At 43.6% G+C, this 26,245-nt stretch overlaps 1 protein-coding gene across 8 annotated transcripts in view; it reads left to right on the top strand.

Annotated features, from left to right (window-relative positions):
* Positions 1-26,245, top strand: part of srrm3 (serine/arginine repetitive matrix 3) — a 705,551-nt gene that overhangs the window by 644,563 nt on the left and 34,743 nt on the right. For all 8 annotated transcript variants that reach the window (XR_013889297.1, XM_080210887.1, XM_080210883.1 and 5 more), the window contains 2 exons: positions 13,249-13,356; positions 16,024-16,273. Coding sequence is in view for 7 of the 8 variants with exons in the window: in XM_080210887.1 (XP_080067013.1) it covers positions 13,249-13,356; positions 16,024-16,273 (358 nt within the window). In the remaining variant the exon portion in view is untranslated. The remainder of the gene's footprint in view (positions 1-13,248; positions 13,357-16,023; positions 16,274-26,245) is intronic.

Below are 26,245 nucleotides of genomic sequence, written 5' to 3'. Positions count from 1 at the left end.
CCTTTGATAGAGGGGAGTCCAGAAAAAAAGGGGCAAAAACTTAAAATTAGATTTAAAGATGATGGGCAGAATTCTCGTTGCTGTCAGAAAAAACAAATAATTTAGCGCTCAGCCAAGTTTTCATTTAGAGCGGTGGGACTGGAGAATCCCAGACGCGAGCGAGATCAGAGAATCCTGCCGATGTCAGGAAATGCTTCTTTATACAAAATGGGGGTGCAAATCTGGAACTTTCCTCTTCAGTAAAATTGTTGGCCCTGGGGATTAATTAAAAATGCTGTAACTATGTGTAATAGAATTTTGTTAGTTAATCTCTCCACCATCGATGAACAGTGATAGCCATGTGTACCATCTACAAGATGCACTGCAGGAACCCATCATGATTCCTTAGGCAGCACCTTCCAAATCTATGGCCACTAGGACCATAGAACCATATAACACTATTGCACAGAAACAGGCCTTTTGGCCCTTCTTGTCTGTGCCGAACCATTTTTTGCCTAGTCCCACTGACCTGCACCTGGACCATATCCCTCCATACCCCTCTCATCCATGAACCCGTTCAAGTTTTTCTTAAATGTTAAAAGTGAGCCCGCATTTACCACTTTATCCGGCAGTTCATTCCACACTCCCACCACTCTCTGTGTGAAGAACTCCCCACCCCCCCATATTCCCTTTAAACATTTCACCCTTAACCCATGTCCTCTCATTTTTTTCTCCCCTAGCCTCAGTGGAAAAAGCCTGCTTGCATTCACTCTATCTATACCCATCATAATATTATACACCTCTATCTAATCTCCCCTCATTCTTCTAAACTCCAGGGAATAAAGTCCTAACCTACTCAACCTTTCTCTGTAACTGTTTCTCAAGTCCTGGCAACATCAAAGAACAGAGAACAACCCAGCACAGGAAACAGGCCCTTCGGCCCAACGAGCCTGCACCGCCGCATCCTCCCACACCTACCCTGCCCTGCGTGTATGTGAATGGAACCCCTAATGTAGCCAGATTCAGGGGAGAATAGTGTCAATTTGTTACACCAATCAGCCTAAGAGCACATCTTTGGGGTGTGGGAGGAAATCGGAGCACCCGGAGGAAACCCATGCAACCACAGGGAGAATGCGCAAACTCCCACAGACACAGGCCCAAATCCATGTATCTGCACAGCTAGCAGTGATAGCCACTGAGCTGTTGTGGTGCCCGTCTGCTGGTCCAGGATTAAGCACACACAACGACACGAAGTACTAGGCCACTCCCGGGACCTCCAAGAGCAGCCCACGCACGACCCACCGTGTGCATGCCCCTCGTTTGACAACAAGGTGGACCTCCACCTGCGGAATAAAAAGACAAAACATTAACATGTAATACTACATTTCCTTGTAAATCTTTTCTGTACTCGTTCACCCTTATTAATATCCTTCCTGTAATTAGGTGACCAAAACTGCACACAATACTCGTAAATTCGGCCTCACCAATGTCTTATACAACCTCACCATTACACTCCAACTCTTATACTCTGTACTTTGATTTATAAAGGCCAATGTTCCAAAACCACTCTTTACAACCACTACTATCTAGAAGGACAAGGGCTGCAGATACAAGGGAACACCACCACCTGGAAGTTCCCCTCCAAGTCACTCACCATCCTGACTTGGAAATGTATCAACGTTCCTTCAACATCACTGGGTCAAAATCCTGAATTCCCTCTCTAACAGCACTGTGGGTGTACCTACACCACAGGGACTGCAGTGGTTCAAGAAGTCAGCTCACCGTCACCTTCTGAAGGGAACTCGGGATGGGTAACAGATGCTGGCCTAGTCAGTGATGCCCAATCCCATAAATGAATTTTTAAAAATTAAGGGTTTATGAAATCAAGACAGGAAAATGGATTTGAAATACAGAGAACTAAATGAATGATGGAATAGGCTCAAAGGGCTGTTTGTTCGTTAAATAAAAACATTCTACCTATTACGCAGCATCGTTCTAGTTTGTAAACTGCTGTAAATACAAACAGGACACTAGGAACAGCTACTGAGATGTTTACATTTTTAATGGTCCCATTTTGTGTACTGTGGAAACTATGGGCCATACTTCCAATGGAATGGCAATTGAGTCGGATTGCCATTCCTCACACAAGTTCTTAGCTTGAGGCTCGGCCGATCCTATCTCTCCCGACCTTCCGACTCAAGCCAGGTAATATCTGGACAGTGCAGCTCGTTCCTGGGGCCTCGCACCAAGGCCTGATGAGTCAAAGGCAAGTCAGCTGCAGGTAGGTAGAATCTGGGGGTTAGGCCAGCGTGGGAGTTGGTTGAATCCTGTGGGGGTGGAGAAGGATCCACCTTAGTGGGTTAGTGTGGATCTGTACAATAGAACGATGAATTAGTTCTTCTAACCATTTCTGCTTAACTATTGATGCAACACAGTCAGAACTATACAAATTTAGCGATTTAAAATTGCAATTATCAGATGACTCCCAGTGCAAGGGAATTGCTTTTCGCATGTTTGCACTTCCCAGGCAATTGCCGTGTAATCCTAGCTGGAGGAGGGGAGCTGTTCCCGAGCACATTCTTGGGGGACCCTCAAGATATAACACCCTGAAGCTCAGATCCTAGGCCCTATGTTATGAAGCAGATCTCACAGAGGCTGCAGGAGGAATAGAATTATGTGTGGGCAGGACATGATTATGTAAAAGACACACTCACAACTCTACATTGCTTGGCACAGACATTTCCTGGAATCTAGGGAAGTCCAATACACACACCAGCTAAAAATTACATTGCTGACTTGGACTACAGTGCCTGTAGCTTATGGATCTATCGCTAACATGCTGTGTGTCACTATTTACTGGCATTCTGCCCTTGGAGGAACCTTGGAAACCAGCTCCTCAGGTGTTTTTTGGCATTTTTAATGAGAGCAACACTCTTGTATGAGGAGAGCACTGTAGCATGAAGATTGTATTTGATTTTTTTAATTTTTTGTTTAATTCTTTCACTGGGTGTGGGCCTCACTGACTAAGCCAACATTTATTACTTCGTTGTAATTACCCTTGAGAGGGTGGTGGTGAGCTGCCTTCTTGAACCGCTGCAATCCGTGTGGTGTAGGAAATTCTAGGATTTTACTCCAGCGAGAGTGAAGGAATGGTAATATAACTCCAAGTCAAGAATGGTGTGCAGCCCAGAGAATAACTTGCAGGCGGTGGTGTTTCCCTGCATTTGCTGCCTTGTTCTTCTAGGTGATAAAGGTTGTAGTTTTGGAAGGTTTTACTGAAGGAACCTTGGTGAGTTGCTGCAGCGCATCTTGTAAATGGTACATACATATATTATTGTGCGTTGATGGTAGAGGGAGTGAATGTTGAATGTGGTGAACCATGTGAGCTGCTTTGTCCTAGGGGTGTCGAGCATCTGGAATTTTTTTGATGTTGCTCTGATCCAGGCAAATAGAGAATATTCCATCACACTCCTGACTTGTGCCATGAAGGTGCTGGACAGGCTTTAAAGAGTCAGGAGGTGAGTTACCACAGAATTCACAGCCCCTAACCTGCTGTTGTAGTCACACTGTGTATATGGCTAGTCCAGTTCAGTTTCTGGTCAATGGTAACATTCAGGATATTGACAGTGGGGGATTCAGCAATCCCAAATCAATAGGAGATGATTAAATAGTCCCTTACTGGAGGTGGTCAATACCTGGGGTTTGTGTGGCACTTGGTACTTATTAGCCCATTGCTGTTGTCCAGGTTTTACTGCGTAAGGACAGGGACTGTTCATCATTGGAGGAGTTGCAAATGGTGCTGAATACTGTGCAATCATTAGTGAACATCCTCATTTCTGACCTTATGATGAAGAGAAGATCATTGATGAAGTAGCTGAAGATGGTTGGACCTAGAAAACACCCTAAAGAACTCAGTGGTGTCCCGGGAAGATGAATGACCTTCAACAACCACAGTCATTTTCCTTTGAGCTAGATATGACTCTAACCAGTGGAGAGTTTTCTTCCTAATTTTTATTAACCCCAGTTTTGTTTGGGCTCCTTGATACCGCACTTGGTCAAATGCTGCCTTAATGTAAAGGGGGGTCACTCTCACATTACCTCTTCAGTGCAGCTCATTTGTTCGTGTTTGATCCAAGCTGTAATGAGGTCAAGAGTTGAGTGGCCTTGCCAGAACCCAAACTGGGTGTCTCTGAGCAGATTATTGCTGAATAAGTGCTATTTGATAGCATTTTCAGCAACACCTTTCATCACTTTACTGTTGACTGTTGGGGTGGTTAATAGTTTGGTTGGATTTGTCTTGCTTGTTGTGGACAGGATACACCTAAGCAATTTTCCACATTGTTGGGTAGATGCCAGTGTTGTAACTGTACTGGACTGGAACAGTTTGGCCAGGAGCTTACAAATTCTGGAGCACAAGTCTTCAGTATTATTTCCGGAATGTTGCCAGAGTCCAGAGCCTTTGCAGTATCCAGTGTCTTCAACTGTTTCTTGGTGTCACGTGGAGCAAATTGGTTGGGTGAAGAATGACATCTGTGATGCTGGAGACCTCATGAGGAAACCAAGGTGGATCATCCACTCGGCATTTTTGGCTAAATGCTTCAGTTTTATCTTTTGCAATGATGTGCTGGGCTCTTCCAATATTGAGGATGGGGATATTTGCAGTGACTCCTCCAGTAAGTTGTTTAATTGTCCAACACCATTCAAGACTGGATGTGGTGGGATTTCAGAATTGAGATCTGATCCATTGATTGTGGGATTAGATCTGCAGGTTTACACTGTTTGACACATAAATAGTCCCATGTCCTAGCTTCATCGAGTTGACACCTCATTTTTAGGTATTCCTGGTGTTGTTCCTGGCATGTCCTCATGTACTCTTTATTGAACCGAGGTTGATCCCCTGGATAGAGTGGGGAATATGCCAGGCCATGAGGTTACAGATGGTTGAGTACAATCCTGCACCTCATGGATGTCCAGTTTTTAATTGCTAGATCTGTGAGTGATTTATCCCATTTAGCGCCGTGGTAGTGCCACACAACACAATGGAGGGCATCCTAAATATGAAGACAGGAATTTGTCTCCACAAGGACTTTGTGGTGACCACTTCTACTGATATTGTCGTGAACAGATACATCTGCACCAGCTGGATTGGTGACGATGAGGTTAAGAATGTTTTTCCCTCTTGTTAGTTCCCTCACCACCTGCTGCAGACCCAGTCTAGCAGCCTTGTCTTTCAGGCCTTGGGCAGCTCGGACAGTAGTGGTGCAATTGTCCCCCATCCTGGCCCTTTCCATCCTGAGTGCTTGTTAATGATGTTCAACATGGAGTATGGATTCATCATCTGAGGTGTGGGTTCACCATCATTAGGTGATGATCAGAAGGAGAATTCCTTGCCCATGTTTGACCTGAAACCTGATATTTCATGAGGTCCAGAGTCAGTTTTGAGGATTTCCAGGACAACTTCCTCCTGACTGTGGCCATTTTGAGGGTCAGGACGTAATTCGGGATGGTGGTGTCTGGGACATTGCCTTTAAGATACGTTTCCCTGATTATCACTATGTCAGACTATTGTTTCACTAGTTTGCGGGACAGCCCTCCCAGTTTTGGCACACGCCCCTAGACATTAGTCAGAAGGAGTTTGCAGGACTTACGCAGCTGAGTTTGCCATTGTCATTCCCATTGTCGAGGTCAATACTTAATTGTCTGCCTGGTTTCATTCTTTTTGTGGACTTTGTAGAGGTGTGACGCAACTGAGTATCTTGCTAGGTCATTTTGGGAGCATTTAAGTGTCAATTGCATTGCAGTGGTTCTTGAGTCACATGTAAACCAGACCTGGAAAGGAGGACAGATTTTGTCACCATTACTAAAACTAGCTTTTAATTCTAGATTTTTATTAATTGAATTTAAATTCCACAGCTCCGTGGTGAACTTGTTTCCCCAGAGTATTAGCCAGGGTTTTCTGGTTTAATGATCCAGCGACATAAGAACACAACGAACAGGAGCTTCTAGCCCTTCGAGCCTGCCCCACCATTCAGTAAGATCATGGCTGATCTGAAGTGGATCAATTCCACTTTCCTGCTTTCTCCCCATAACCCTTAATCCCCTTGTCTGCCAGAAATCTATCTATCTGTGACTTAAATATATTCAACGAGGTAGCCTCCACCACTTCAATGGCAGAGAATTCCACACATTCACCACCCTTTGAGTGAAGAAGTTCCTCCTCAACTCCGTTCTAAATTTCTCTCCCCCCCCAGCGCTTATCTTGAGGCTGTGCCCTCTAGTTCTGTTTTCCTTTCTAAGCGAGAAGAATCTCTTTACCTCTACCCTATCTAGCCCCTTAAACATTACCACCTCCCCCTGATTAAGTGTAGCATCAAGGAATCCCTTAAAAAATTTAAACCATTGGGAATTGGGAAAACCTTTCCACTGATTGGAGTCATATCTCATACAAAGGGGGCAATTGTTGTTGTAGGACAACTATGTCAGCTCCAGATCTTCACTGCAAGAGTTCCTTTGGTCAGTGTCCACAGCCCAACTATCTTCAGCTGGTTCTTCAATGACCTTCCCACCATCATAAGATCAGGAGTGGGAAGGTCATATATTTCATATACTTCAGACTTGACTGAAGTATATGAGATCCTAGATGGTCTTGACAAGGTGGATGTGGAAAGGATATTTCCTCTTGTGGGTCAGTCCAGGATGAGGAGTCACCCTTTTAGCACAGAGATGAGGAGAAGTTCTTTCTCTCATAGGGGTGTGTAACTTTGGAACACTTTGCCTCAGAAGGCAGTGGAAGAGGGTCATTAAATATTTTTAAGGCTAGGTACTGGATTTTTATTAGGCAAGGGAATCAAATGTTAGCAGGGGTAGATGGGAATGTAGAACTCAAAACACAAATAGATCAGCCATGACCTTGTTGAATGGAGGAGTCTCAAGGGGCTGAATGGCCTACATCTGCTCCTATTTCATATGTATGTTTATCTGACCACAATATTCCATTCTCAGCATTTCAGACACTGAAACAGACAGTGCTGGTATATATCATGACCTGAACAACAAGGGAAGCAAGTTATTTGGGGACACCACCACTTCCAAGTTCCCCTTGAAGGAACACACTATGCTGACTTGGACCATTATCACTGTTCCTTCATCTTCACTGGAGTTTCCTACATGACAGCCATGCCAGTGTATCTTCACCACCCAGAAGATTGCAGCTCAAGAAAGTAGATTACCAACACCTTTTCAAGGGTAATTAGGAATAGGCAATAAATGCTGGCCTTGCCATTGACACCCAGAGCCCGTTAAAAAAAAATTAAACAGATGATAAAGAGATAGGTTTTAAGGATCATCTTACAGAAGAGGAGAGATACAGAAAGGTTTAGTGAGGAATTTTCAATGCCTAGGCAGCTGAAGACCCTGCCATCATCGATAGAGTAATGGAAATCCGAGAGGATTGGCAGAGCAGAGAGATCTCAGATGACTATGGGACTGGAGGGGAAGGTAAGAGAGACTAGAATAAACAGGAATGTGGAGCGTATATTAAGGGGTGATGGCTTTGTGGTACAATCACAGACTATCAATCTGAAAAGTTGAGGGGAGACCTAACAGAGGTGTACAAAATTATGAAGGGTATAGATAGGGTGAATAGTGGGAAGCTTTTTCCCAGGTCGGAGGTGACGATCACAAGGGGTCACAGGCTCAAGGTGAGAGGGGCGTGGTATAACTCCGATATCAGAGGGACGTTTTTTTATGCAGATGGTGATGGGGACCTGGAATGCACTGCCAAGTAGGGTGGTGGAGGCAGACACGCTGGCATTGTTTAAGACTTACCTGGATAGTCACATGAGCAGCCTGGGAATGGAGGGAAACAAACGAATGGTCTAGTTGGACCAATGAGCGGCGCAGGCTTGGAGGGCCGAAGGGCCTGTTTCCTGTGCTGTACTGTTCTTTGTTCAAAACTCAGCTCATGTTCTGGGGCCTTCGGTTCAAATCTCTCCATGGCTGATGGTGGAGTTTGAATTCAATAAAAATTATCTGGGATTCAGAATCTATTGATGGCCATGAAACCATTGTCGATTGTCAGAAAAACCCATCTGGTTCCTTCCTTTAGGGAAGGAAATCTGCTCTCTTTACTTGGTCTGGCCCTCGGGCAACTAGAAATAGGCAATAATACTGGCCATATCCCATGAATAAATTTTAAAAATATATATCTGAGACGAAAGAATGGGAAGGAGATTTGGTATCTTGACCATTAATATCGTTGGTTCAGTGTTCAGCGGGCAAGAAAGGAAATAAATTATTGGAATATTTCTAAGAATATGATTAGGTCAAATTAAATTATAATAAAGCACTTGAGACTGAATCCAGATTACTATATTCATTTTGGCTATCAGTATTAGAGAAAAAGATGTATAATTATTGGAATGCGTCCAAAGAAAGTCTTTGGGGCTGATTCCTGGAAATAAGATTGCTGACTTCTGCAGAAAGATTGTCTTACCTTGAGATTACTGCCTTGAAGGGACAGAGGAATATGATAGAGTCTTGTTAAGGTTTTCAAAGTAGGAAGGACCTAGACTCAGCAAAATTCAGTTACTGAAGTCATCCGTGCCAATATGCAGCAAGATCCAGACAACATTCAGGCTCGTTGTAGTGAGTGACAAGTAATATTCATGCCACATAAGTGCCAAGCAATGAACATTTCCAACAGGAGAGAATATATCATCTCCCCTTCAAATGCAATGACATTATCATCACTGAACATTCTTGAAGGTACAACACTCAGGAAAAAGCAGCCAGTTTGACTGGCATATTATCCGCCGCCTTCAACATTCAATCCCTCCAACACCAATGCACAGTGGCAACAGTGCATTCCATCTACAAGATGCACTTCACCAAGGCTCCCTTTCAGCTCCTGACTTGGAGGGGAACTTTCAGATGGTGGTGTCCCCAGGAATCTACTGCTTTTGTCCTTCTAGATGATAGTGATCATGGATTTGGAATATGCTGTATAAGGAACTTTGATGAGTTCCTGCAGTGCGTGGAGTAAATGGTACACACGGCTACCATTATTCATTGGTGGTGGAGTGATTGAATGTTTGTGGTTGGAGTAGAAATGCTATGGGCTGCTTTGGCCTGGATAGTGTTGAGCTTCTTGAGTTTTGTTGGAGCTGCACTCATCCAGGCGAGTGGAGAATATTTCATTAAACTCTTGACTTGTGCTTTATATATGGTGACAGGGAACCAGGATGTGAGTGACTTGCCGCAGGAGTCATAGCTATGACCTGCTGATAGCTACAGTATTTATATGACTAGTCCAGTTCCTAGTCAGTAGTAACCTCCAGGCTGTTGATATTGGGGGATTACGTGATGGTAATGTCATTGAATGTCAAGGAGTGATGGTTAGATCCTCTCTTGTTGAAACAAAATTTAACTTGCCACTTGTCAGCCAAGCCTGGATATTGTCCAAATCTTGCTGCATTTGGACATGGACTGCTTCAGTAACTGAGGATACGCAAATGACACTCAACATTGTGCAATCATCAACAAACATCTCCACTTCTGACCCTGTTGTGGAAGGAAGGTCATTGATGAAGCAGTTTAAGATAGTTAGGCCTAGGACACTACCCTGAGGAACTCCTGCAGTGATCTCGTGGAACTGAGATGATTGATCTCCAACCATCACAACCATCTTCCTTTGCGCCAGGTGTGACTCCAGCCAGTGGAGGATTTTCCCCCTGATTCCCGTTGACTCCAGTTTTGTCCAGGATCTGTGATGCTATTTTCATCAAAAACTGCTTTGATGTCAAGGGCAGTCACTCCCACCTTACCTCTGGAATTCAGCTCTTTTGCCTGTGTTTGAACCAAGGTTGTAATGAGGTCAGGAGCTGTGTGACCCTGGTGGAACCCAACCTAAGTGTCTATGAGTGGTTTACTGTTGAGGAAATGCAGCTAGATAACATTATTGTTGACCTCTTCTCTCACTTTACTGATGATGGAGAGTAGAATGATGGTGCGGTAATTGGAAAGGTTGGATTTGTCCTATTTCTTGTGCCTTCAATACTATTGCCAAAATATTGTCAGGGCCCAGATCCAGCCGTTTCTTGATATGTCATGGAGTGAATTGAATTGGCTGATAACTGACAGCTGCGATGCTGGGGACCTCCAGATGAGGCCGAGATGGCTCATCCATTCAGCACTTCTGGCTGAAGATTATTGCGAATGCTTCAGCTTTTTCTTTTACACTGATGTGCTGGGCTCCTCCATCATGGAGGATGGGGACATCTGTGGAGTCTCCTCCTCCGTGAATTGTTTAATCCACCGCCATTCACGGCTGGATAGACTGCAGAACTTAGATCTGATCCGTTGATTGTGGAATCGCTTAGCTCTGTCTATCACTTGCTGCTTATGCCATTTGGCATGCAAGTAGTTCTGTGTTAGCTTCACCAGCTTGACAGCTAATTTTTATGTGTGCCTTATATTGCTCTTGGCATGCCCTTTTGCACTCTTCACGAACCAGACTTGATCCCCTGGCTTACAGGTAATGGTGGAGAATGTGCAGTGCCAACAGGTTACAGATTGTGATTGAGTTCAATTCTGCTACTGCTGATGGCCCATGGCACCTCATGTATGACCAGTTTTTAATTGTTAGATCTGTTCAAAGTTTATCCCGTTTAGCATGATGGTAGTGTTTCACAACACAATGGAGGGGATCCTCAATATGAAGATAGGCTTTGTCTCCACAAGAACTGTGCGAATGTTCAATGTCATGAACCACATCTGCGGCAGGCAGGTTGGTGAGAACGAAGTCAAGAATGTTGGTTCCCTGATCATCTGCCACGGTCCTAGTCAAGTAGCTATGTCCTTTAAGATACTGAACAAGACCTTGGCATGGTTGTGCATTAGTCGCTGAAAGTAAGCGCGCAGGTACAGCAGGCAGTAAAGAAGACAAATGGTATGTTGGCCTTCATAGTGAGAGGATTTGAGTATAGGAATAGGGATGTTTTACTGCAGTTAGTGAGGGGTTTTTATGTGCAGTTTTGGAATTGTTATCTGAGGAAGGATAGATAGGCTGGGCGAATGGGCCAGGAAATGGCAAATGGAATTTAATGTTGGCAAGTGTGAGGTGGTCCACTTTGGTAGGAAGAATGGTAGGAAGGACTATTACTTACGTGGCGAAAAACTGCAGCAGGCGACGGTGCAGAGGGACCTCGGGGTCCTTGTGCATGAGTCGCAAAAACCCAGCTTGCAGGTGCAGCAGGTGGTCAGGAAGGCGAATGGGATGCTGGCCTTCATAGCGAGGGGGATTGAATATAAAAGTAGGGAGGTCTTGCTGCAGCTGTATAGGGCATTGGTGAGGACGCAGCTGGAGTACTGTGTGCAGTTTTGGGCGCCGCACCTGCGCAAGGATATTTTGGCCCTGGAGGGAGTGCAGAGGAGGTTTACTAGGCTGATACCGGAGTTGAGGGGATTGAGCTATGAGGAGAGGCTGAATAAACTAGGCTTGTACTCGTTAGAGTTTAGAAGAATGAGGGGAGATCTCATTGAGACGTATAAGATGATGAATGGGATGGATAGGATAGAGGTGGAGAGACTCTTCCCGCTCAAAAAAGACAGTAGGACTAGGGGGCACAGCCTCAAGATAAAGGGGAGGCGGTTTAGAACGGAGTTGAGGAGGAACTTCTTCACTCAAAGGGTGGTGAATCTCTGGAATTCTCTGCCCGTTGAAGTGGTGGAGGCTACCTCGCTAAATATTTTTAAGAAGTGGGTTGATGGGTTCTTGATAAGCGAGGGGATTAAGGGTTATGGGGAGAGGGCGGGAAAGTGGAACTGAGCCACAACAGATCAGCCATGATCTTATTGAATGGCGGGGCAGGCTCGAAGGGCTAGATGGCCTACTCCTGCTCCTATTTCTTATGTTCTTATGTTCTTAAGGATGTTCTTGCTGTAGAGGGAGTTCCATGAAGGTTTACCAGGCCGATTCCTGAGATGGCAAGTTTCACATATGAAGAGAAATTAAGTCAGTTCGGGTTGTATTTATTGGAGTTCAAAAGAGTGAGGAGGATCCCATAGAAACTTATAAAATTCTAACAGGATCAGACAAGGTAAATTCAGAAAGAATGACCCTGATGGAACAGCTGTATAGATAGTTCCTGCTGAGTTGTATCCATTAATGTGGTTTAGAGTTCAGCTAAGCAATCATTATTCCATTGGACAACTATGTCAAAAAAGCCACCAGCGCTGCATACATTGAAACTTTGAAGTGGTGGATCAGTTGGCCACATGTTCTACATCTCCAAGTGGTGAATAGACGCTAGGTCATCAATCAAATATGTTAGCTATCTGTTTAGTCTTTGAAATGGCTGAACAGATGACTGGATTATCAATCAAAATAAATATCAAAGCTCAGGGTCCAATTGACACATTAAAATCTGAATCTCAAGACTGTTAAATGCAGAAAACCATTTTATCCTTTACAAAAAGTGCTTTAATGCATTCAAACACTTTGACAATGCTGGGAGATTCAATAGTCACTTACTTTTTAAGAACAAATTTCTATGATTAATCATTGCATTTAAAACATACTTAAATGGTCATATGGGATCTAATTATTACATATGAAGGTAGTTGCAACTTTTAAACTAACTCTTCAAAAGGTTCCCAACGACAGAATATGCTTCAGAGCCCACCTGTCTTGATGAAAATCTCAAACCCAATGAAATCCAAATTCAGGTGGGCAGCAATATGGCAATTCTCAAGTTAGCTTTTGAGCGTATTGGTTTGTGACCCACCACGTTTTCTGCGTCAGTCAAAATAGTGGCCCTCAGGAATGAGATCACTGTTTTGGATTTCCAGTCCCTCTCATCTTCAATTTGCATTTACCTGATGTGGGGTTTCCCCACGTCGGAACAGCAAAATCCAGTCCCTAGTTTCTAAACATATCTTCATAATTTAAACCATTTGTCCACAAGTAGACAAGTATGGCAGCCACTTCACCCAAACGGTTAATGAATTTCTGGTAGTGTTTCTTACTTAATGGCGAATCGCGTTTTGGCATTCAGAGTAAAAGCTGTCACAAGGTGCAATAATTAACTGTGATCTAATTGAATAATGGAACAGGCTGGTGTGGCTGAATGGCCCACACATGTTCCCATGTTCCTATACTCCTGACAATGCTTTATTATGCCAAATGCCCCAGTGTTGGCTCCATTCCCTGTGAACAAATATTGCTTTGCAAATGGTTCATATCTCATATGCTGTTGCATTTCTCAATAGGTCACCCAGTGAGTCACCGCCACGGAAGTCACACAAAGGACGCAGCTGTTGTAGCTCCCGTAGCAACTCGGCATCTTCCGTACGCAGTTCCTCCAAATCACTGAGCAGGTAAGTGTGTTATATACCTAAATTACTGCTGCAATCCTACATTTTTCAGGTGTGATCTGTTTACTCATTTTTACTCTATATTTATCTCAGATTTGAATGTGGGTATTATAGACCATTGCAAATCTTTAAAACCAATAATTAGTTTGTAATATAGTTAAAACAATACTAACTCTTATCACTTGCTGTCTACCGAACCTAGCTTCCTTTATCAAAAACTCTTTGATTATAATTTTCTTTGTTTCAGATAGAAACTTCTACTGTAAACTTGTGATATGTACAATTTCCATCCTGTTGGTACAGGTGGTGCTGCAGCGTCTGCTGTCACCAAAATCTTTATAAATAAATTTCAAAACAAATCCCATAACCTTCCATCTCTTATTTCCAAAGATCAGTGCTTTATTACCATATATTGTAATCAATATTATATCGTATTCTATAACATGACAGATTGGTATTATATAAAATGACTTAAAGTAGATGAAGGTAGCATGTGCTTGTCCAAATTTACCGGCCATTGTTGGTTAATGATACTGTAATATTGAAGCATTTTTGATCAGTTGAGAAGGGATAACTGGCTCCCCTCTAGTTAGTTAATATCAGGCGGCATGCTGGCACAGTGATTAGCACTGTTGCCTCACAGCACCAGAGACCCGGGTTCAATTCCCGGCTTGGGTCACTGTCTGTGCGGAATCTGCACGTTCTCCCCATGTCTGCATGGGTTTCCTCTGGGTGCTCCGGTTTCCCCCCACAGCCCAAAAGACGTGCTGGTTAGGTGCATTGGCCATGCTAAGTTCTCCCTCAGTGGACTTGAACAAGTGTGTGTGTGGTGACTAGGGGATTTTCACAGTGGCCACATTGCAGTATTTGTATATGACAGAGCTATAATATTGCAACTTGTCATTTTACCTTCAGAAAGTTTATTCCATTGGATAGCTAACACTGATGCAATAAGCTGCCTACCGTTGCTACAAGCCTGGCTTCGTTACCAGCTGTGGAACAGGCCATGATGACCCTTAATGTTTTTGGATACTCTGCCGGTGTCTGCGAGGCAAATCAAGACCAGCGCACAACAGGACCCAGCCCTATCTAAATTAAAATATGTGATTCTGAATGGTGGATTCAGAGGATAACCCTTAGATGAAATGAAACACTAACTGACGAAGAAAGATGAACTCAGTGTTGAGGCTGGTACCATTCTCTGGTGGTCCCGCATAGTTATCCCTTGCCCAGGGCAGCATCTGATACTTGTGGAACGACACCATGGGCACCCTAGGATTTTGAAAATGAAAATGCGAGCTAGGACTTCCATATGACTGCCAGGTCTCGTTGCAGACGTTACAGGTTTGGTCAGACAGTGTGATTCGTGCCAGAAGAATCAAAAATTCACGCCCACTCCAGCCTCCTTACATCCATGGGAGTGGTCTGGTAGATCCTTGGTAGCATTGCATGTGGACTTTGCTGGGCCTTTTATGGGCTCCGTGTTTTTGATTATGATGGATGCGCACTGCAAGTGGCTGGTCTTACATTACATGAGCTCTCCCACCTCCCATGCCACAATTGAGGAACTACGACAAAGTTTCTGCATGCACAGGATACCTGAAGCCCTGTGTTAGAACCATAAAATCTCTACAGTACAGAAGGAGGCCATTCAGCCCATCAAGGCTATACCAATAACAATCTTACCCAGGCCCTATCCCCGTAAACCCACATATTTACCCCCAATCCCTTTAGCCTATGCATCCTGGGCCACCAAAGGCCAATTTATTGTGGCCAATCAACCAAATCCGCACATCTTTGGAACTGAAGCACCCAGAGGAAACCCATGCAGACCAGGGGAGAATGTGCAAACTCCACTCAGACAGTGACTCAAGCCGGCAGTCGAACCCAGGTCCCTGACACTGTGAGGCAGCAGTGCTAACCACTCTGCCACCATGCCAACAATAGCACTGCCTTTACTAGCACCGAGTTCCAGAACTTCATGCTTTCCAATGGCACCAAACACATTAGGACAGCAACCTATTACTCACATCGAGTGTGTTCGTTGAACGAATGGTGTAGACTTTTAAGCTCGGCATGAAGAAGCAACCCGTAGAATCTATAGAGACAAAACTGGCGTGGTTTTTATTTGGCATATTCAACTGGGTACAATATTTGGTACATTCAACTGTACCTTATTTAGGTGAAGGAAATAAGTTTTAACCTAATCTGTTGGCTGGAGTGAGACGGGTTCCTATCAGACACCCGTTTTACCCCACCCCCAGTTCTACTGTAGGCTGAAGTCGGGAGCCTAAAATGGCTAAATGACCCACTTCTGCCAGAGGTGTTATATTCAAATTAATTGATTGATGTGTCATTCATGGGTTCTTCGGCTCAGCTGGCTATACTTCAAATGGTCTCATATAAAAATCAAATGACTCGTGCTGCATTTAATTGAAGCTAATAGGTCCATTTAAATAGTGTTGAGACACCGCAAAATATGCAACTGAAAGTCAGAAGTGTACTTGAATTGTATTCATGAACTTAATGTGAACTGTCCTTTGAATAGGTTGAGTGTTTGGATTCTTCATTGACTGAAAACTGGTCACATCTATTTATTGACCCAGGTTCAGAATGGACCTGTTGCTCCTCTGCACTCACTTGCTTGGTTTTGCTTGTTTTCTATCCTAGCTGCCACAGCCCATCATCAGAGCCCAGAACATCACATGCCAAGAACAAGCAGAGTGCTGTGCCCAGGCAGAGCCCCAAGAATGACACAAATGGGCGGAAACCATGTTGCACTCGGTCCAGTCCTAATCAATCCCCTTTGCGAGCCCGGAGCAGCCGATCAGTGACTCCCAGGCAGAACGGACACAAGGGAGCTTCATGGAACGGCAGGCAGAGCCCAAGGCACAAGCATCCTCCAGACAGATCGCAAGATGTACGTAATCTTCTCCTTCACTTCTGTGGTTTTCCTTTCTCTCTCCTCTCTCTCTCCCTCTCTCTGTTTCCCTGTCTTTCTGGGAGTTCTGAAGCCACTTTCTGATCAGAATCTTGCGTGTGCTCTCCATTCTCCATCATTGTTTTCTATTTCTCATTTCCATCTGAGCAGCATGTGCAGTTATTAAACAGCGATAGTCATGCGGAGCAGAAAAGTGCTGTTGTAGGAACCCCAAATTCATTCAAGCAGCAAGTTAGCAGAGAATACCACATTATTAGAAAGCTTCCCTTCACTCCCTGGAAATTGCATCCCGCAAGTGTGGAAAATGCAGATTAAACCGAAGTTGGCTTCAACTGAATGCAGAGTCTAATGAAGTAGAGTTATAGAGAGAGTAGGGGTTAGGAATTCCAAAGCAATTCTGATCAGAGCAAATAAACCATAGAGCTTGAGATTTCAATCTGGTGGTTGGCGCTGCTGCCTCACAGTGCCAGGGACCCGGGTTTGATTCCCGGTTTGGATCACTGTCTGTGTGGAGTCTGCACGTTCTCCCCGTGTCTGCGTGGCTTTCCTCTGGATGCTCTGATTTCCTCCCACAGTCCAAAAGACGTGCTGGTTAGGTGCATTGGACAGACTAAATTCTTCCTCAATGTATCCGAACAGGCGCTGAAGTGTGGCGACTAGGGGATTCTCACAGTAACTTCATTGCAGTGTTGATGTAAGGTGACCTGTGATACTAATAAATAAATATTTCCAAGAACCTGGGGATAAAGACGTTCAGTTTTGCAGAGAAATGAGAGAAACTGGGCTTGTTCCTTCTAGAACAGTTCAAGGGGAGAATTAACAGAACTTTTCAAAATTGTGAAGGGTTTTGATCAGGTGAATAAGGAGAGACTGTTTCTGCTGGCAAATGGGTGGGTAACTTGTGGACACAGATTTAAGCTAATGACAAAAGCGCTAGGGAGAAGGTGAAGGTAAAAGCTTCATGTCAGAAGTTACTCTCAAATGGAATGATGTCTCTGATAGGTGCCGTTAACCTCCATCCTCTCCTGCTGCTCGGATTCTCGGCTGCTGCTACAGTGAGTGGAATTTTGGCCGGAACGCCAAAGTCTCCGTCCTCACTTGCGGCGGGGTGGGCACGGACAAGATCGGAGAATCCCGCCCAGGGTGTTTGAAGCACATTTCATAGAGCTTGCCAAACAGGGAATTGGATTAAAGCTTGCAAACGAAACACTTGCAGGGCTGTGGGTAAAGCACAGAAGAGTGGGGTTAATCTGACAGTACTTTCAAGGAGCCAGCATGGGCACGATGGGCCCATAACTTGCTGTGGGAGAGTCTCTTACTTTCGTGAGATGCTAATCGATTTTGCAACAGCAGCTCAGCAGTAGTGAGACCACGTTCTCATCACACCCCGCTCAGCTACAAATTCAAGTCCTCTGTGGGCAAACGCAGAAATCTGGAGAGGCAAGAGTTCCCCAGCACACCATCTCTGCAGCTTCATGTTGTGTTGAAAGGTATTTGCCTCATCTGGGTCCAATTGTGGCAGGGGTCACATGGACTAGTACTTCATGTAATCCATTATTCATGTACTGTGAAACAAAATACAAGAGAAACCATTCGAAGGCATATAACAGTACACAAAGGGAGTCTGCCGGGGCTACAAATAGTACGATTGACATCACTATTTTTATTGGTTTTTCCTCATCTGGCACCATTTTGAATGTACTGATACCTGTAGCAAAAGCAAATTGTGAAGTGGCATTCTGTACCACATGTGTCGCCACATCTGGGGCAGCAGACAGATGTATTTTCTCACTGGATACATGACAGATAATACTTTATTTGATGGAACAGAAGATGGTATTGACGGTGCTCATAGCTTAAGACATTGGTCAATACTCTTGTGCTATCAGTTCTTGAGAATGTATGTCAAGAAGTTCAATCCAGTTCATTCTTCAGAGCACAGCTGCCTTCCTCTATTTAATCTCTGGGTAAGGGTGATCGTAATGTTTAAATATTAACTGAGGTGAAGGCTGAGCAATATTCCAACATTCCTGTTTTTCAAACTGTCAGTATTACAACATGCTGGCATTCAGGAGCGTCTGTAGACCAGCGCACCAGTAGACCAACGCACCAGTGTACCAATGTGCCAGTGCTCCAACCTGCCAGCATACCAACATACCTGTACACCAGCACAGCAGTGTACAACAAGCCAGTGTGCCAACACACCATTATTCCAGTGCATTGTACAACATAGTGTTGGGGACTTCAGTTTGATCCTATAAATATCGTAGAGAGAAGTGGCAATTAAAGGTTAAGCATTTCTGCACAGTAAGAGGATCAGGTAAGTCAGACCTCAGAAGTAACATTGGCCTAGGATCAAGAGCAAGGCCAGTAAACAATTCATTCCTACCTGGCGTAGTCTAATTTATAACTGTATGAAGCCCTCTTTTAGATAATGTTTTCAATATCAGAAAATCATCCCTGTGAATAAACTGCAGATACATTGCCAGAAACTATGCTGCACACACAATGGTCCAGACCTTCTGGTCTCCAGGTCATCAGAAACCAGACGTACCCCACAAGGTGCCCGTTACGACTGCACGGAAGTCCCATGAACTGCCTCCTTTGAAACTGTCGACCTTCCAGTGGACAAGCCCTCTGTTCCTTGGGACTGTCCAACAAAGTCTCCAACTCTTCAGCATAAGTCGCAGATTTTGAACAGTTCTGACATACTTAACTGAATAGCTACCCAAGAAATATTAGACAGAGAAATCTAGCTTAACTCCTGGGTAACCAGAGAACTGCTCCCCACAATCACTCACACCCCTTGGCTACCCCACTTACCTCTCGATCCCGATGAATTGACTTTATTAGCTCCGACTACCCTCTGACCAGACCTGCTGAACACCCACCATACCCCTACCCACCTACCATTTCACCACCTGCCATCCTACTCACCTATTCACTTATCCCACCCACTTATCTACCCTACCAATGCACATAGGCACCCGTTCACTAACATTCGCATTGGATCTTTGAAAAGCCAAGCCATAAAAAGGGGCCCCCTGGCTTTTGCTCGGATTCTCTTCACTGCTGTTTGTGTGGATTCCTGCACTGACGGAGCTCTTCTGCATCATAGAATTGAGATCTGGCCTTTTTAAATGTATCCAGGTGAGTCCATAGTCTTTGGTCTAATGGAACAGTTCTAACGTTGTTTGGAAAACAGTTAACACTGATGGTTCGGAAGATAGAAACTACAGAGATCATGTCCCTGTAAAGGACAACAATCAATGATGTACTGATTGGGCTGATGATGTATTAGCAAGTCTGAGAGGCAATAATGGAAAATAAAATCCAATTCCAAGGCTTGTTCATTTTTTTAAAAATCCTGTTATCTCTGGCAGCTAGTACCTATTAGTTGACATATCCAACCAATCCCCAATATAATGGGCAGGAGGCTCACCATTGGCAGAACTGGATGATCCTGCTGGTGAGAACAAGCAGAAACTCCCACCAAGTGGCAGAGATTTGATACATACAGACAGTCCTATCTCCCAGTAGAGATCATGCTGAGAAGCACACAATGTTCAGTTCCAAAGAGCAGTGGTGGTAATTCATGCTGATAATATAAGAGTTATCACTCAAGGATAGTTCCGAGACTTGGTATTCTGCGTCAAGTATTAACTCACCTCCTGACTCACCAACACTGGCCAGCAAGTACAAAGCTTGAGAAGCTTGACACCATCCAGGAAATAACAATACAATTGATTAACACCCCATCCACTGCCTTAAAACTGCTGTTACAGAAGCCTTGGTGAGTTTCTACACTGCATCTTGTATATAGTACACACTGTGCGTCAATGGTGGGTGAGGTGTCAGTCAAGCAGGTTGCATGGTCCTGAATTCTGCCAATCTTTTGGAATGTTGTTAGAGCTGAATTTATCCAGGCAAAGTGACACACTCCTGACTTGTGCTTTGTAAATGGTGGACAGACTTTGGGGAGTTAGAAAGTGAGTTACTCACCACAGGATTTGGAGCCTCTGAACTGCTTTTGTAGCCACAGTATTTATATAGCTAGCCCCATTTGGTTTCTGGTTAATGCTAACTCCCAGAATATTGATAGTGGAGATTGAATGCCAAGGGGATATAATTAGATTCTCTTTTGTTGGAGGTGGTCATTGCCTGGCACTTCCTGATACAAATATTACTGGCCTTTAATCAGCCCAAGGCCAGTGAACTTGCTGTGGACTCTGCTGGCCCCTGATTAGAATTAGGAGCCTGAACTGATTCAAGGCGCAATCCTGGCACACTAATTTACATTTTGGAAAGAACATCTAAGAAGTTCTCATTGTACCTCTCACAGCAGGTGTGAAACCCACACAGAATGCTTCCCCCTCCTCCTACTGCTCATTGAGATTCTGTACATTACTCATATCAGCCATACCGACATAAAATGATACAGTGCATTGATGCAATAGGGAAAATTGCAGGTAAAGAGAATTGGCTGTTGCCTAATTAAAAGCCCACTTTGGATATCCAGGACCTGACACTTGTAAGGTGTGAAAGATGAAAGGTTATCACACCAGCATCTAGGTCACACAGTGTCCTCTAGTCATAGAATCGTAGAATCCCTACAGCGCAGAAGGAGGCCACTCAGCCCAACGAGTCTGCACTGACCACAATCCCACCCAGGCCCTATCCCCATAACCCCATCCATTTACCTTAGCTAGTCCCCCTAACAGTAAGGGGCAATTTAGTGTGGCCAATTCACAGACCTAACCCGCACATCTTTGGACTGTGAGAGGAAACCGGAGCACCCAGAGGAAACCCATGCAGATACGGCTAGAATGTGCAGACTCCACACAGACAGTGACCCAAACCAGGAATCAAACCCGCATCTAACCACTGCGCCGCCATGCTGCCTTGTGTGTACAAGATGCAGTGCAGAAACGTGGCTTGTACTCCCCTGTCTCTCTTTGCACTAGTGGGTCTGTACTGTCACAGCATTGATCCTTCCAGAAGGAGCTCAGTATAACCCCACACAGTTGAAGTTGGTCGCAAGAAAACTAAATTGCAAAGAAATACAGCACTCTAATAGGCAGTAACGGCATGATATGAGCCCGAGACTTGCATGAAGAAACAGAACAATATTTTTTACAGATGCAAGAAATCCAACAACTGCTTCAGTTGAACAGTTGTCAAAGGCTGTTGTTACTTTGGGCGAGTGTTAAACCCTGCATGAAACTCACTGTCCAGGTATGGCACTTCCTGCCAGGGACAGGCTGTACGAGAGATGTGGAATTCAGCTGAAGTCTGAACTTGCTCAGATTACAAAGGACAGGCTTGCAATCACCATGTCCACATCCTGAGTGGAAAAGCCGAGTTCCCTTCCAAAAATCAGGCTTTTAGTCTCCTGATTTTCCTCCTGGAATTATTCAGGCATCCATCTCAAAAGCTGCGCGGTTCCAAAGAAACCTGGTGCCAAAGCAATCATTAGGGGGGATTGAAGCAATGGAGGCAAATTCTTTCCACCTGTCCCAGCTGATGGGAGTAGTTAGAGGTAAAGTTTTAAAAGAAGGATGGAATAAGACTGGGAATCAGCATGGGATTAAATTAAAACAAAAAAGAGAATTAGTACCTTTCATTTTCCATCAAATAGAGTGTTACCTGAAATGTATCTGTCCATTTTATCCTGTTATGTGTCGCAGGTAAGGCAATAGTTATTGATTGTTGCAGGTCTTATGCTTTGAATCTGTTTGGCTCAGCCCATTGGGTCTGATGCCCTTTTGCTGACAGAGTTTCTGACTTTACCCTGCGTGCTACAGCGAAAATATTCAGTGGATGTTTAAAGTTTTTATACATTTTGTACAAGCGTTTGTTGTAGCCACCAGGGCAATCTGCATCTTACGTCAACATGGTACTTGCACGCAAGTGTCCTCATGTGGCCCTGGTATGCCACAAAGCCAATATAAAACTTTAATACTATCCTGTTTTCTGGAGAATACTGGCCATCCCTCTGAAATATTAGGGCATGTGACAATACGAAGACGTGTTTAAAACACTACCGGTGAATGTGGAATTGAAAATAGCTTTTCCTATTTATCTATTACATCGAGTCAGTTCCATCACGTGGTGAACTGAACACAGCCCAGTCCTTCACCCTGCATGGCACAAGACTTGCATGCATTGCTGTGGGGTCAGTACAGTTTTAGTTTCTTTTACCCAGTCGCTATTATCACTATTATTCACCCAAAACCAAACCTGATACAAACCAATCATTAAACACCGTGCATTTATAAAACAAATAAACAGCAAATGGTGGAAAAGCCATCATGTTTTCTCGAATAATCAATGTGCATCATTCAAGTGATTTACTGCATGTGATTTAGGCAGAAAAGACTGACTTTGTTAAAGTGCATGTTAAAATAATTTTTCTTTTTTTTAAGGAAGTCACCCTCTGTACCGGTCGATACAAATGGTTTATTGTTTCAAATCATTTGGTGTTAAAGAAAATCAAATAGAAACTCTCTACAATTGTTTTTTTTCTTAATTTCAGCACATTTACTGATTTGAACTATTACACCAAAAACAATTACGTAAACATAAGTTAATAATATTCATATGGCCTAAAGTACACAAGTGTAATCTCTGAATCCGAGAGTCAGCTGTTTGTCAAATGTTAGCGCAGTGGGGATTTATTCTGAAATAAAAATACAAACTGTAATATTTATAAAAATTACATGAACTTTTCAAACGTAGTCATTCTTAAAGTTTGCTGGCAGTAATTTCAGATTTGCAAATCCATACAGAGAGAGTAACAAGCATGGCAATGGAGTGGCCACAATCCCCAACTCATTTCTAATGAGTGTAAACTGGCCAGCCACTCCTGCGACAGCGTCGCTGCCAAGAAATCAGCCTCCACCTTTTCAGCTCCACTGACTGAAAAGCTGGTCGCAAATTCTTCATTTAAATTCTCCAGTAAATCGATTCACCCAGTGTGCAGGAAATGTCAAAACCAGTTTATTCCAGTCATAGTGCACTGAATCATCAGGAGCAGGTACATTACATAGCATAGGTGAGATTAACTGATAAATCAGACCCTCTATTAAACAAGAGGAGCGCAGGCCTCAACATCCCATTCAGAAGATAAACATACACTAAATTAGAAACAGCCACTTTCCAATAAAGTCACTGTCCTCTTACTCATTGTATAGGGTTAAATGGTAACAATATAGTGTATAGGAGGAGAAGGCAGCACAATGGTATTGTGTTACTCTAGCAATAATATAGACCACTAATCATAGAGTCATAAAGTGGAATTTTACCATCCCGCTTGCCATGGGAATGGTAATGGGCGGGGGTGGACCATGCAAAAGTCCATTGACGGGATTTTCTGGTCTTGAGGCAAGAGCCTGCCCATAGAGTTCTATAGCACAGAAAAGGCCCTTCAGCCCATTGAACTTGCACTGACAATAACTACCACTAAAGTTGTGCTCATCCCATTTTCCCACAACACTATGACATAAGTGGTTAAATATAATTAAAAGTGACCATGAAGCTGTTAGATTTGTAGATCATAGAATCATAGAACCCTACAGTGTAGAAAGAGGCCCTTCGGCCCATCGAGTCTGCACCGAACACAATCCCACCCAGGCTCTACTCCCATATCCCTATATATTATACCCACTAATCCCTCTAACCTCTGCTACCCTGGACACTAAGGGGCAATTTCTTAGCATGGCCAATCAACCTAACCCGCACATCTTTGGATTTCCCTTTCCCTTTTAGGAAAGAAGAAGTGCAACTGGTTCACTAATACTCAGTTAAATGAAGAAAATGCGCTAGCCTGTCCTGCATCTGACACCAATCCCATACCCAGCCTGGTTGATTCTTAACTGCACGCTGACGTGGTCTAACAAGCCATCTGTTTATACCAAACTACAACAAAGAATTGACTGCAACAGTTCAGCAGAATCCATCAGCACCTTCTCACAAACACTAGGGGCGGGATTTTCAGGCTGCCCTCGCCCCCAAAACCGATAATCCTGTCCGAGATCAATGGATCTTTGCATGCCCCGCCTGTTACCATTCTCATAGCAGGCGGGATGGGAAAATTTCCCCCAAGGATGAGCAACAGATATAAACCTTGGCAACGCCCCAAGAATTAATTTTTAAAATTAAACAGAGATCAGCCCCTTTCCAATTTTCCAGAAGGTGGAATTGATAAGGATCCTGAGCTATGAGTGTGTTTTCCCGTGACATCACCCAACTCAACCCTTTTATTTAGCAGCCTTCCCAAATTTTTAGTTTTTAACTTCAATGAATATAACAGATATGAGCACGATGTATTTTGTTATGGAGAGCTAAGATAAACCCAGCTTGCTGAGCAAACTGCCAGTGAAAGAATGCGCTTTGCTACTTGCATCATTTTAGTACTAACGGGTGATATGTTTTATTAAAAGGGGAGGAATCTGGCTAACACGTGTTTTCACAATGCGAGGCAGAGATTCATTTGATACATTGGACATTTATTATCGGTACAATTTTAGGAAGGAAAAGTTCAAACAACAGCTGGGATTCTTGCCATCGCTGCAGAGGCAAGCATGTGATTGGGCAGATCACAGGCTCTTTGTAGATTTTCAGTCTGTGGATTTTAACGTAGTGAATTACAGGCAGTTTCTGTAAGGAGCAGGTGATCTATCCTGTCAGATTATCACCAGGATAACAGAAGGTAATCTACTTGGGATTTGCTCCTCTACATAAGAGCCTTTCCCTTCCTTGTCTGTTGTAAATCCTATTACAATTAAGGTTCAGCCGAGTAACAGTTCTGATTCCAAGTAACACAGCTCTACATTGATGTGCACACACACAACACACATGCAACACACACAACACATGCAAAACTCACACGCGCACACACACATCTGTTGGTGGGCTCTGGGTCAAGGAAGTCAGATGGTCTTACATTTTTTGGCTAGAAGTAGGGACAAACCAAATTTCAATCAGTCCTCAAAGGATTAATGTGCCTGAATACAGATGATCTAGAGGGTGTTCTGGTTGTGTCACCCATTCCTTTCATTGGCAGCTTCCTTTCCTGCTCTGTGTGCTTTTCCGTCCCTGTGAGCTCTCCCTGGTGTATATAATCCAGTGTGCACTTTCCGTTTTCCTTAGCCAGTTGTCTTGTAACGTTACTGCACTGCACGTGGTTGGACTTTTTATGTTTAATGAGATTTTTTATCCTGAACCTTTTGCGAATGAAACCTCATGGCTGCAATGTTTGAGCATAAAATAAAATAGAGGAAAAAATAACACTTAGCATCAAGTCAATGGCACATTACTAAAGAGTCACTGTCTCTTTCCCATACTGCACTCCAATGTGGAGAGAATATTGTTTTCTTTTATTATTGCACTCCTATCTCTGGTTGGAAAGGTAGGTATTTGTTTGCCTTGGCACGCAACACATCTGCAGATGAGTCTGTTAAAGCACCCTGGCTTGAAGTTAAATCTTATTTGATTTCCATTTTCTAGGTTTATTTCTTTGCTTTTTTTTTAAAAAAGATATTTTTGGTTGTCTGTTTCATTATAAAATCTTCCAGTTAGCCCCTGCTCTGGATTCATTTTCATTTCTGACCTTCATGTTCTGTAGAGTTGTTAAGATGCATATCTATGTTGTTTGTAGCATTGATCCATGAATGATGCCTTTTAAGTCATTTTCTTTTATTCCTTTTTTTAAAATTATTTTGTCAGTAGCTGTACTAACATATATGGTGTCCCTGAATATAGTGGCTGTTTGTTCTTGTCTAGCTGTAGAAAACAAAAAGAGAAAAATCGAAGAAAACAAAGGCCATTTTTTACAGATAAGGCTCTTGGGGCCTTTTGCCAGTTCCTTTGGCAGATCATTGCTCTAGCAGTGTCTTCTGTTCCCTGTTTGGGGCAACTCTGCACGGTCGAATACTAGAGACAAAATAAATT

The sequence above is a fragment of the Carcharhinus amblyrhynchos genome, chromosome 23, assembly GCF_965287045.1.
Source record: "Carcharhinus amblyrhynchos chromosome 23, sCarAmb.v2.hapA, whole genome shotgun sequence".
Classification (NCBI taxonomy): Eukaryota; Metazoa; Chordata; class Chondrichthyes; order Carcharhiniformes; family Carcharhinidae; genus Carcharhinus; species Carcharhinus amblyrhynchos.
The sequence above is the reverse complement of the archived record's forward strand: the minus strand, read 5'-3'. Positions and strand labels throughout refer to the sequence as shown.